The 12,808-nt window shown below is 41.8% G+C and overlaps 1 protein-coding gene across 1 annotated transcript; it reads right to left on the reverse strand.

Annotated features, from left to right (window-relative positions):
• Positions 1–229: 229 nt before the first annotated feature.
• On the reverse strand, positions 230–3,725 carry LOC128105799 (speckle-type POZ protein-like). The gene has a single exon (XM_052731114.1). It carries the CDS (start codon positions 1,784–1,786, stop codon positions 704–706), a length of 1,083 nt encoding a protein of 360 aa, XP_052587074.1. The 5' UTR covers positions 1,787–3,725; the 3' UTR covers positions 230–703.
• Positions 3,726–12,808: the final 9,083 nt, after the last annotated feature.

The raw sequence follows: 12,808 nt of genomic DNA on the forward strand, positions 1-12,808 counted from the left end.
GGAGGCACCAGAGGGAGTTTTGGGGAGGTAGTGGTGGATGGATATTGAAATTAAAATTTTAAGGAATAAAAAAGCCACAACATGACCCATAACAGAAAAAAAAAGGAAATTTTTTATTTTAAAATTTTTATTCATTTTATATTTTGGGGGTAAGGTAGGGTCTACAGAGACGGATGAGCCCATGGAGACCAGAGGAGGACTGAACAAGGGTCCTCTGCAAGAGCAACACTTGCTTTCACCAACGGAGTCATCTCTCCAGGCCCCACAAACGGAGTTTGTAGAAAAAATGTCTTCTTTCTCTTCCCCGTCTCTTGTAAGCAAACATTCATGTTTATTTTCTCCTTTGCTGAGCCTTTGATCATATATGTGTTCTGCTCAGTCCAATCCAGACAGGTTTCTCCAAAGAAACCCTGTTGGGATATGCTTGGGACCGGCATCAACACTGAATCCCAGGTTCCAGTTCATTGGACAAAAATTAAACCGGGACAGCAACAGAGCAGAGTATACCAGAGTCTACGCTCCTCCTCCCCCGACCTGCCGTTCAACTCATTTACAGCTGTATTAAAGCCCGAGCCACCATGCTGTCTTTCCCCACATTCACAGTAAATGCTCCACGCATTTCATATAGTTTACCCAGGTGTCATTGGCAACAACCCTGGCTGCTGCTTCTGAGAGACACATGTAGGTCACAGATGCCCAGGTCCTAGGATTGCTTCGGGCGTTTGAGAGGGGGCTCCAGGAAAGGGCGGTTAGCAGAAGCCAGGGAGCGGTATGCTTCAGCCACTAAGTTGGGATATGAGCCCACCATTGCCTTCCAGCCTGAGGTCTCAGAGACCTCAGAGGCATGAGCTGTAATGAAATCCAGTGCCTGGGTTTTCAGCTGCCCCGCACTGTGGAGGTCAGCCAGGAAGAGAGTGTGGGCAGCATTCTCCACAGAGAGGTCCCTGCAGAGGGCATCCTCACACATGATCTTCAAATGCTCCAGGCCATACCTGTCAGCAGCTGCCAGCACAGCAGCTGCCAGGCTATCCAGGTCTGGTGCTGTTCCGGTGTAAATGAAGTCCATCATTGCCTTGAAGACTCGTGGCTCCAGGTCTTGGATCTCAAGGCGGTTCCTTTTGCTCTCCTCCATGTCATGTTCAAACATGGTTCTGAAAACTGGAGAGCGAGCTGCTAAAATGGCCTTGTGAGCCCGGAATTCCTGGCCACCTACCAACAGGCAGCAGTCTGTGAAGCGGGAATTCTTCCACAGCTCTCCTAGCTCATCTGCCAATGTGCACTTGGGAACCTGGATCCCTGGCTTCCTGTTCTGGTCAGAGATGCTGAAGGAGTCCTGGACCATGCTCACCTTGCAGTAGAGGGTGAACTTGTCATCTGGGAGAAGCCAGTCGGCATGGGACAAGAGGAAATCTCTACGAACGAACTTTTTGAATCCCCAGCTGTAGCGTGGCACAAACACAAAGGCTCTTGGGCTCTTCGTAGTTCGGGTTTTCTCTCCTTCGGCGCTTTTGATCCAGAACTGGAACTTTGCCCAAACGTGATTCTTTGGACAGCTGAGCAACACCAGGTAAACTGACAGGTAGGTTGTCCTTTCTTCATTGATCTCGTCCCGGTGTATTCTCAAACACCATTTCTCATTGGCTCCTAGTGAGAAACTTGGGCTTCTAATGTGTCCCCGCATTCCCTCCAGAATAAAACTGAAGTTGCTGATGGTCCACTTGTAGGAGAAATTCTGGACGCTGATCTGCGTGTAGCCCCAGCTCTGGGCTATCCCATCCCCTGACATTTCTTCTGGAGGTAGTTTGAAGGTTAAACTGGATCCAAAATTAAGAACCAGGGACTATTTTCTCTTCACCTCATCCAGGAGGTTGGATGAGTCGGCTGGTCTTCAGTATATGCTGGAATTCTGAAGTGTTCTCTAATGCCAGTGAAGGAACGGACTTGTGGCAAGGAGAGGGCAAGCAGGCAAAGAGCGACGGCTTCCTTCTTCCATGTCTTCTTATAGGGCTTCCAGCAGAAGGCGTGGCTCAATTTAGGGTGTGTCTTCCAGCCTCAAGATCTGGATTAAAGGCGTGTGTCCTCAGGTCTTGAGATCCTGGTTAAATGTTTGTGTCTTTTAACCTCCAAAGTCTGTACTTGAAGTGAATCTACCTACTTAAGCAAAACATGTCTCACAGTTGTGCCCTCCGTTTTAGACTGTAGTTAATCCATGTCTAGTTAAGTTGGGAACCAAGAACAACCATGACAAGTGTATTTTGCTTACTATGCTTCATCTTCCACAAAGTAAGGGGTGTTGTCCATTCCTACACAGCTGTTATTTAATCTTCTCGGGGTTTTACACTAATCCCTCCCATAAACATGATCCAGGAAGAGGTGTTTTCCTTACCTTGTCAGATCTCAGCGTTCACAACATGGAGGTCAGGGTGGAAAAATTCATATATGGTGGGCAAGAAGCAGAGCCAGGCAGGAACCTCTGAAAGTAGTTGTCGTTTTCCTGCCTTTATTCCATCCAGACTAATAGTCTCCAATATGACTCCATCAACTTTCATTGGTCGTCTTGCCCCTCCCCCTCAGATAATCCTCCTTGGCAACATTCTTCCAGATCCACTTAAGGACATGCTATGAGAAGGTCCTAAGGGCTTCAGTTTCTCAATACCTCATAGTATTCATCCTTCCCTGGGGAGTTCTGTCCTCTTTAATCTTTGAATATTGATTTAAGCCATTAGAAAGTCTTTATTAGCTCGCTGGCAAGTACCTGGGGTGCTCCAGATTCCAGTGCAGCAACTAGCCTTTCTCAGGGTGAGCTTTTAAGCACAAAAGTGGATTGACACACTTCAGTTAACAAGAACAGTTAGCCAGAAGTGGCAGGACAGAAGCCAAAATGTTAGTATATTTTGAGAAAGGTTTGAACATTTAGAGATATTCCCAGAACTATGGACTTCAGTAGATAAGCCTTTGTTTTAGTTTTGGCAAGGATTGATGTTTTTTTACACAAGTACTGGGTTTTACACATAGAATGGTATTTTCATCATGCAGTTACACAGGTGGGTCTGTGCACCATGAGTCTATGATGTAGACAGAGGCCAGAAGAGGCTGTTGTTTCCCTGGATAACTGGAGTTACCGAATGTTATTACGGTGATATTTTATTTGTATGTTAATAAATAAAGCATGCCTGGAGATCAAGGAGGAAAAGGCCAGCCATTTTTAAGTAAACATAGAAGTCAGGGAGAGGTAGTACACGCCCTTAATCTGATCATGTGGCAGGCAGGGTCTCGTGTGTTCAGGGGCACACTAGGGAACAGCCAAGCATGCTAACACACACCTTTAATCCCAGTAACAACCATAGAGACCTGGAGGTCTGTCCAGACAGGCAGAGACAAGGAAGTGAGGTAGGGGGCTAAAAGCCAATGAGAGGGCAGAAGAGCAGGTCAATAAAGGCATGGGTAGACAGGAAGTAACTCACTTTTGGTAGCTGCAAAGCTGGGGAGGTAAGATTGGTGGCTATCACTATTTCCCTGATTTCTAAGGCTTTCACCCCTATATTTGGCTCTGTGTTTTTTATTTAATAAGAACACATAGAAATTTGGCTACAGTAGTCAACTGCTGTGTGAATGCTTGAATTGGATGCCAGTCTTCTGGAAAGGTATCCAGCACCTTTTACTGCTGAATCATTTCTACATCCCATCACAGTTACTTTCTTGAAGATGACGGAACAGCTCTGAAAGACTAGTTTGTTCTCTAAAGCTTTGGCATTCTGAAATATTTTAGCAAGTATTCAAGAGGTAATCATGATTTCATTCATAGGTCTTTTTAAAAATTAATTCATTCATTTATGTTTATTTTACATACCAACCACAGTTTCCTCTTCCTCCTCTTCTCCCGTTCCCTCCTCACAACTCCATTCTACCCCCCTCATCCACTCCTCAGAAAGGGTAAGTTTTTCTTTGGGAGTCAACAAAGCATGACATATCAAGTTGAGGCAGGACCGAGCTCCTACCCCCTGCATCGAGGTATACCACCATAGGGAGTAGGTTCCAAAAGTCAGCTGATGTGCTGGGGATAGGTCCTTGTCCCACTGCTAGGAGCCCCACAAACAGACTAAGCTACACAACTGTAACCCACATTCAGAGGACCTAGATCAATCCCATGTATGCTCCCTAGAGTTGGTCTAGAGTCCTGAGCTCCCACGAACTCAGGCCAACTGTCTTTGTGGCTTTCCCCCTCCTCCCTCGTGATCTCGACTGCCCTTGCTTATATAATATCTCCTCCCTCTCTTCAGCTGGATTCCCAGAGTGCCAGGCCTTGGACCTCTACATCTGCTTCCATCAGTCATTGGACAAAGGTTCTATGATGACAATTCGGGTAGTCTTCTATCTGACTACAGGAGAAGACCAGTTCAGGCACTCTCTCTACTACAGCCAGGAGTCCTAGCTGGTGTCATCTTCATAGATTCCCAGGAGCCTCCCCAGTGCCAGACCTCTCTCCAATCCCATTCTGGTCTTCTCTATCAAGATATCTCCCTTGTCACTCACCTTCTCTCTCCCTCCCCCAACTTGACCATCTCGATCTCCTCCCCTACACCTCCTCCCTCAGTTAACTCAGAAGATCTCATCTATTTTCCCTTCCCACGGTGATCCATGCATGCCTCTTAGGTCCTCCATGTTATCTCCAGGGCTGTGGATTGTAGACTGGTTATCCTTTGTTTTACATCTACTCTCCACTAGACAGTGAGAACATACCGTGTTTGTCTTTCTGAGTCTGTGTTACCTCACACGAGATGACTTTTTTCTAGTTCCATCCATTTACCTACATATTTCATGATGTCGTCGTTTTTGCTTTTTTTTTTTTTTTTGTTTTATCACTAATGCTCCATTGTGTAAATATACCACATTCCCTTTAGTTGTTTTTTGGTTGAGGGGCATCTAGGTTGTTTCCAGGTTCTAACTATTATGAATAATGCTGCTATGAACACAGTTGAGCAAGTGTCCTTGTGGTATGATTGAGCATCCATTCATTATATGCCCAAGAGTGGTATTACTGGATCTTGAGGTAGATTGATTCCCAATTTTCTGAGAAACTGCTATACTGATTTCCAAAGTGGCTGTACAAGTTTGCACTCCCACCAACAGTGATGGAGTGTTCCCCTTGCTCTGCATCCTCTCCAACATAAGCTGTCATCAGGGTTTTTGATCATAGCCATTCTGACAGGTATAAGATGGAATCTCACTGTCATTTTGATTTGCATTTCCCTGATGGCTAAGGATGTTGAGCAATTCCTTAAATGTCTTTTGGCCATTTGAGATTCTTCTATTGAGAATTCTCTATTTAGATCTATACCCCATTTTTAAATTGGATTATTTGGTATTTTGATGTCTAGTTTCTTGAGTTCTTTATATATTTTGAAGATTAGTCCTCTGTCAGATATGGAGTTGGTAAAAAACTTTTTTCATTCTGTAGTCTGTCTTCTTGTGTTATTGACCATGTCCTTTGACTTACAGAAGTTTTTCAGTTTCAGGAGGTAACATTCATTAATTGTCCATTTCAGTGTCTATGCTACCAGTATTATATTCAGGAAGTAGTTTCCTGTGCCAATGAGTTCAAGGCTACTTCCCACTTTCTCTGCGATCATATTTGGTGTAACTGGATTTATGTTTAGATCTTTGATCCACTTGGAGTTGAGTTTTGTGCATGGCAATAGATATGGATCTATTTGCAATCTTCTACATGTTGACATCCAGTTATGCCATAGGTCTCCATAGGTGTAAGGATTTATGTCAGGGTCTTCTATTCAATTCCATTGATTCACATGTCTGTTTTTATGGCAACACCAAGCTGTTTTTATTACTGTAGCTCTATAGTAGAGCTTGATGTCAGGGATGGTGATGCCTCTGGAAGTTCCTTTATTGTACAAGATTGTTTTAGTTATCATGGGTTTTTGTTTTTCCATATGAAATTGAGTATTGTTCTCTTGAGGTCTGTGAAGAATTGTGTTGGGATTTTGATGGGAATTGCATTGAATCTGTAGATTGCATTGGTAAGATTGCCATTTTTACTATGTTGGTTCTACCTATCCAAGAACACAGGAGATCTTTCCATTTTCTAATATCTTCTTCAATTTCTTTCTTCAAAAACTTAAAGTTCTTGTCATACAAGTCTTTCACTTGTTTGGTTAGAGTTACCCCAAGATATTTTATCTTATTAATGGCTGTTGTAAAGAGTGTTGTTTCTCTGATTTCTTTTTCAGCCCATTTATCATTTGTATATAAGAGGGATACTGACTTTTTTTGAGTTAATCTTGTATCCTGCCACATTACTGAAGGTGTTTATTAGCTGTAGGGTCACTATCATATGTATACTATATCATTTGCAAATATCAAAAGTTCCAATTTGTATCCCCTTGATTTCCTTTTGTTGTCTTATTGTTCTAGCTAGACGTTGGAGTATGATGTTGAACAGATAGGAAGGGAGTGGACAGCCTTGTCTTGTTCCTGATTTTAGTGGAATCTCTTTGAGTTTCTCTCCATTTAATTTGATATTGGTTGTTGGCTTGCTATATATTGCTTTTTTAATGTTTAGGTGTGTTCCTTGCATTCCTGATCTCCCCAAGACCTTTATCATGAAGGGGTGTTGGATTTTGTCAAAGGCATTTTCGGCATCTAATTAGATGATCATGTGGGATTTTTCTTTCACTTTGTTTATATGGTGGATTACATTGACAGATTTTCATTTGTTGAACTATCACTGCACCTCTTGGATGAAGCCTGATTGATCATGGTGGATATTTTTTATGTGTTTTTGGATTCAGTTTGCTAGCATTTTATTGAGTACTTTTGTATCTATGTTCATAAAGGAGATTGGTCTGTGATTCTCTTTCTTAGTGTGTCTTTGTGTAGTTTGGGTAACTGTAGCCTCATAAAAAGAGTTTGACAATGTTCCTTCTGTTTTTATTGTGTGGAATAATTTGAGGAGTATTGGTTTTAGCTCCTCTTTCAAATTCTTGTAGAATTCTGCACTGAACCATCTGGCCCTGAGCTTTTTTACTTTGGGAGACATTTAATGACTGCTTCTATTTTCTTAGGGTTTATAGGTCTGTTTAAACTTCTTATCTGTTCTTGATTTAATTTTGGTATGAGGTACCTAATTTAGAAAGATATTCATTTATTTTAGATTTTCCAATTTTTATGGAGGTTTTTGAAGTATGACCTAGTGATTCCCTGGATTTCCTCAGTGTCTGTTGTTATGTCCCCCTTTTCATTTCTGATTTTGTTAATTTGGATATTATATCTCTGCCTTTTGGTTAGTTTGGATAAGGGTTTTCCTATCTTGTTAATTTTCTCAAGGAACCAACTCTTCATTTCAGTGATTCTTTGTATTGTTCTCTTTGTTTTTCTATTTTATTGATTTTGGCCCTCAGTATGGTTATTTCCTGTCATGTACTCCTCCTGGGTGAGTTTGCTTCTTTTTTTTCTAGAGCTTTCAGGTGTGCTATTAAGTTGCTAGTATGAGATTTCTCCAAATTCTTTATAGGCACTTAGTGCTATGAACTTTCCTCTTATCACTGCTTTCATAGTGTCCCATAAGTTTGGGTATATTGTGCATTCATTTTCATTGAATTCTTGGAAGTTTAATTTCTTCCTTGACCCAGTGGTGATTCAGTTGAGCATTACTCAGTTTCCATGACTTTGTATGCTTTCTGTAATGTGTGTTGTTGTTGAATTCTAACTTTAAGCCATGGTGATCTGATAAGATACAGGGGATTATTCCAATTTTTTTGTATCTGTTGAGATTTGCTTTGTGGCTGAGTCTGTGATCAATTTCAGAAAAAGGTTCCATGAGGTTCTGAGAAGGTATATTCTTTTTTGTTTGGGTGAAATGTTTTATAGGTGTCTCTTCTTTTTTTTTTTTTTTTTTTTTGGTTTTTCGAGACAGGGTTTCTCTGTGTAGCTTTGTGCCTTTCCTGGAACTCACTTGGTAGCCCAGGCTGGCCTCGAACTCACAGAGATCCGCCTGGCTCTGCCTCCCGAGTGCTGGGATTAAAGGCGTGCGCCACCACCACCCGGCTTATAGGTGTCTCTTAAGTCCATTTGAGTTATAACATCTGTTAGTTCCCTTATTTCTCTGTTAAGTTTCTGTCTGGCAGACCTGTCCATTGCTGAGAGTGGGGTGTTGAAGTCTCCTACTATTGGTGTGTGAAGTTGGATGTGTGATTTAAGCTTTAGTAAAGTTTCTTTTACAAATGTGAGTGCCCTTGCATTTGGGGCATATGTTCAGAATTGAGACTTCATCTTGACAGATTTTTCCTGTGATGAATATGAAATGTCCTTCTCCATCTATATTGATTAATCTTAGTTTGAGGTATATTTTGTTAGATATTAGGATAGCTATACCAGCTTGTTTCTTAGGTCCATTTGATTGGAAAATCTTTTCTCAACCCATTACTCTGAGGTAATGTCTCTCTTTGAAGTTGAGGTGTGTTTCTTGTATGCAGCAGAAGGTTGGATCCTGTTTTTGTTGTTGTTGTTGTTTTATCCATTCTGTTAGCCATGTCTCTTTATAGACAATTGAGTCCACTGATATTAAGAGATATTAATGACTAGTAATTGTTAATTCCTGTTATTTTTTGGTTTTGATGTTGGTCATGGTAGTGTGTGTATTTCTTTTCTTTGGGATTTACTGTTGTAAGATTATTGCCTTTTTTATTTTTTGTGGGTACAACTAACTTCTTTGGGTTGGAGTTTTCCTTCTAGCACTTTCTATGGGGCTGGATTAGTGGATAGATATTGTTTAAATCTGGTTTTGTCATGGAATATCTTGTTTTCTCCATCTCAGTGATTGAAAGTTTTGCTGGGTATAGTAGTCTGGGCTGGCATCCGTGTTCTCTTAGTGTCTGCAGAACTTCTGTTCAGGACCTCCTGACTTTCAGAATCTCCATTGAGAAGTCGGGTGTATTCTGATGGTTCTGCCTTTATGTGTTACTTGGCCTTTTTCCTTTTGCAGCTTTTACTATTCTTTCTCTATTCTGTTTTTTTATGTTTTAATTAACATGTAGTGAGGAAACATTTTGGGGGGGGTCCAGTCTATTTGGTGTTTTGTAAGCTGCTGTGGGATGTTGTTCTATAAGCTTTGAATATGTGTTGCTTTGATTGGTTGATAAATAAAATGCTGATTGGCCAGTAGCCAGGCAGGAAGTGTAGGCAGGGTGGGCAGAAGAGGAGAATTCTGGGAAGAGGAAGAGCAGAGTCAGGAGTTGCCAGCCAGACAGAGAGGAAGCAAGATGACAACACAGAACTAAGAAAAGGTACCAAGCCATGTGGCTTAACATAGATAAGAACTATGGGTTAATTTAAGTGTAAGAGCTAGTCAGTAAAAAGTCTGAGCTAATGGCCAAACAATTAAAATTAATATAACCTTCTTAGTGATTATTCTATAAGCAGGCCACAGGACTGCAGGGGCTTGGCGGGATGTGAGAAACCTTCCTACTACAGTAAGCTTCTTGCATCTTCATAGGCATGCTCTTTTTTAGGTTGGGAAAGTTTTCTTTGATGATTTTGTGAGATATATTTTCCGTGCCTTTGAGCTGTAATTCTTCTCCTTCTTTTATTCCTATTATTCTTAGGTTTTGTCTTTTCATGGTGTCATAGATTTTATTGATGTATTATGTTAAGAATTTGTTGGATTCAACATTTTTTTTGACCGATGAATCTCTTTCCTCTATTGTGTCTTCAATGCCCGAGAGTCTGTCTTCCATCTTTTGAATTCTGTTGGTTATGCTTACATCTGTAGTTTTTGTTCTTTTACCCAGATTTTCCATTTCCAGAATTTTCTTGATTTGTATTTTTTTTGTTGCCTCTATTTAATTTTCAGATCTTAACCAGTTTTGTTCAGCTGTTTGATTGTTTTTTTCTTGGCTTTCTTTAAGGGATTTATTGATTTTTTTTTCCAATTTTTTTGTTTGTCATTTCTTTGATTTCTTTATAAGAGTTTTTTTTCATTTCCTCTTTAAGGATCTCTATCATCTTCATAAAGTTATTTTAAAGTTCATTTTCTTCTGCTTCATCTGCTTTGGGATGTTCAGGTCTTACTGTTGTAGAAGCACTGGGTTCTGATCATGCTGCTCTTTATGTTGCTGAATTTATTCTTACACTGTTGTTTACCCATCTGGGTTTAGAATAATCATTGGAACAGGTGTTGAATCTTGTGATGTCTTTGTTGGACTTTTGTTTCTTTATTGTCTGTTTCCTTACCATCTTTTGGTCTAAACGTCCAAACGTTCTGGTGATTGGCTGGTAGTCAGGTCAAGTGGGGTTGTCTCAGCTGAGGTTTGTGTGCCTAGATCCAGCAGATTGCCAGTTCTTCTGGATGGTGTGGGCTTTATTTGTACCTATGGGGTCTGTTCTTCCAACTGGTGTGGCTTTTGCCTGTGCCTGTTCTTCCAGCTGGGTGGTGCTTGTGCCTATAGTATCTGCTGATGTTGCTGGAGAGGGCTGCTCATGGGGAAGCTCCTTTTCTTCTAATTGGTACAAGTGGTGATTGTGTCTAGGGGCTCTCTTCTTCCAGTTGGTGCAGGGGGTGCTTGTGCTTATTAGGGCTGTGGATTTTGCAGAGGATGGTTGGCCAGGGGGAGGATAATGGGCTCCATGGGCTTGGGGGACAGAGTGGGTCTTGTAGGTTACAGGGTCCAATGGGTGGCAGCAGTGGTAGAGAGGCCTGCCCTCAGAACTCTTACCTGCTGGCTCAAAAAAAGAAATTCTAGTTAATGATAACATCTATAATGACTTAAAATACCCAGTAATAAACATAAAGACATAAATGTTCTATTTATTGAAAACTATAAATTACTGAGAGAAATTAATTCTTTTTTTTTTTTTTTTTTTTTTTTGGTTTTTCGAGACAGGGTTTCTCTGTGTAGCTTTGCGCCTTTCCTGGGACTCACTTGATAGCCCAGGCTGGCCTCGAACTCACAGAGATCCGCCTGTCTCTGCCTCCCGAGTGCTGGGATTAAAGGCGTGCGCCACCACCACCCGGCCGAGAAATTAATTCTTAATGGAAGCTGGAGAGATGGCTCAGTCATTATGAGTGATTACTGTTATAATTTAAAAGTGGCAAGAAGGAGTTACACCATACAACAGGGCTCATGTTGGAAGTTTATTGTGGGAAAGGCAGAGAAGGGGCCAGAGATGGGGCAGAGACCTTAACTCTCCCTGGGGATGAGAAAGAAGGAAGAGATAGAGACCAGGAAGTGGATAAGGTCCACCTTTTATAAGAGAAAGTAGTAAATGTGCACAGTGGGTACTCTTAGTGGCTGCAGCTGAGGATGTTTCCTGTTAGGACCCTAAGGACAGGCCAGTACAAATGCCTGAATGCAAACAGTTACCTCTCTTGTGAGGGACCAAAGTTCAGTCCCTAGCACCCACTTCTACTTGCAGTATGGTGGAGGTGTGGTTTTGTGGAGTAGGTATGGCCTTGTAGGAGGGCATGTGTCATGGTATGTGTGGGCTTTGTGGTTTCCTTTGCTCAAGCTAGGCCCAGTGAGACAGACTACTTCCTCTTACCTGTGGGTCAAGATGTAGAATTCTAAGCTCTTTCTCCAGCACCACGTTTACCTTACCTACATGCCTCCATGTCTCACCATAATGATAATGAACTAAATCTCTGAAAGTGTAAGCCAATCAATAAAATGTTTCCCTTTATTAGAGTTGCTGTGGTCAAGGTGTCTCTTCACAGCAATAGAAACCTTAACTAAGACGGATGTTGGTACCAGGGTCTGAGGTATTACAATAGGCTTGACCATGTTTTTATTTTAGAGGAATTTGAACTTTAGCACTTTGGGTTAGGGAAGCAGTGGGATGCTTTAAGCACTGCTTAATGGGCCGTACTAGTATGGAAGGTTTGAACCGTCAATGTCTGACTCAACAGGTTTCAGAGGGGAAGAACGTTAGTTTGTTGCCTCTCAGTCTTATGATATTTTGGTGAAGAATGTGGCTACTTTTTGCCTTTGTCTGAGGAGTCTGCCTGAGGATGAAGTGAAGAGATTTAGGTTAATTCCTTTGGCAGAGAAAAATCTCAAAACAGCCTAGTTTAGACCCTGTTTGTGTGTGGCTATTAGTGTTAACTCTAATGAAGATATATAATGAAAAGGAGCAAGCTGAGAAAGGAAAGATACAAAGTGTATAATTTGAGGAGGAAATGGGCACCAGGAAATGAAATGGAGCTAAATCCTGTGTTCAAGAAAATAAACAGATTAAGAAATGGAATGAAAGGAATGGTGACCCCAGGGCAAGATTCCCTGCAGCTAAGCTTCTAACTTGTGAAGTGAATTAAAGAAATCCTTAGAGCCAGGTGTGGTGGTGTGTGGGGTGACTCATCCCTAACAGGTTTGTGGGCCAGCCGGCCCAAACAAGTAAAAAAAATACTTTCTGAGAGCCAGCCTGGGTCTGCCTGGTAGTCTTAGCAACAGCAGCAGCTGAAACATGATATGAAGATGACCTGGACCAATGAGAGGCAGCCATGTCATGCCAGCAGATGCATATTCATCAGACCTCCCCCCAGGGTGGGGTGGAGGGTATATAAGGCTTGCCTCTTCCTAAATAAACTGTGATTGTTGTTTTGACATTCTCTAGGAGTCTGTGTGGTTTGACTCTGCTCCTACTTGGCCCCCGTGCCCAAAGGGAACAACAGCAAAGGACCCTGCTAGAGTGGTGAGTGCCTTTAATGCGAGCCCTGGGAAGGCAGAGGCTGGCAGATCTCTAAGTTTGAGGCCAGTCTGGTCTACAGAGTGAGTTCCAGAACATCAAAGCTTAGACAGCG

The sequence above is a fragment of the Peromyscus californicus genome, unplaced genomic scaffold, assembly GCF_007827085.1.
Source record: "Peromyscus californicus insignis strain IS unplaced genomic scaffold, ASM782708v3 Scaffold_9__1_contigs__length_137607984, whole genome shotgun sequence".
NCBI lineage: Eukaryota > Metazoa > Chordata > Mammalia > Rodentia > Cricetidae > Peromyscus > Peromyscus californicus.

Bases quoted from the DNA above. Each gene is read 5' to 3' on its own strand.
- LOC128105799 (XM_052731114.1), bottom strand. From the start codon at position 1,786: ATGTCAGGGGATGGGATAGCCCAGAGCTGGGGCTACACGCAGATCAGC.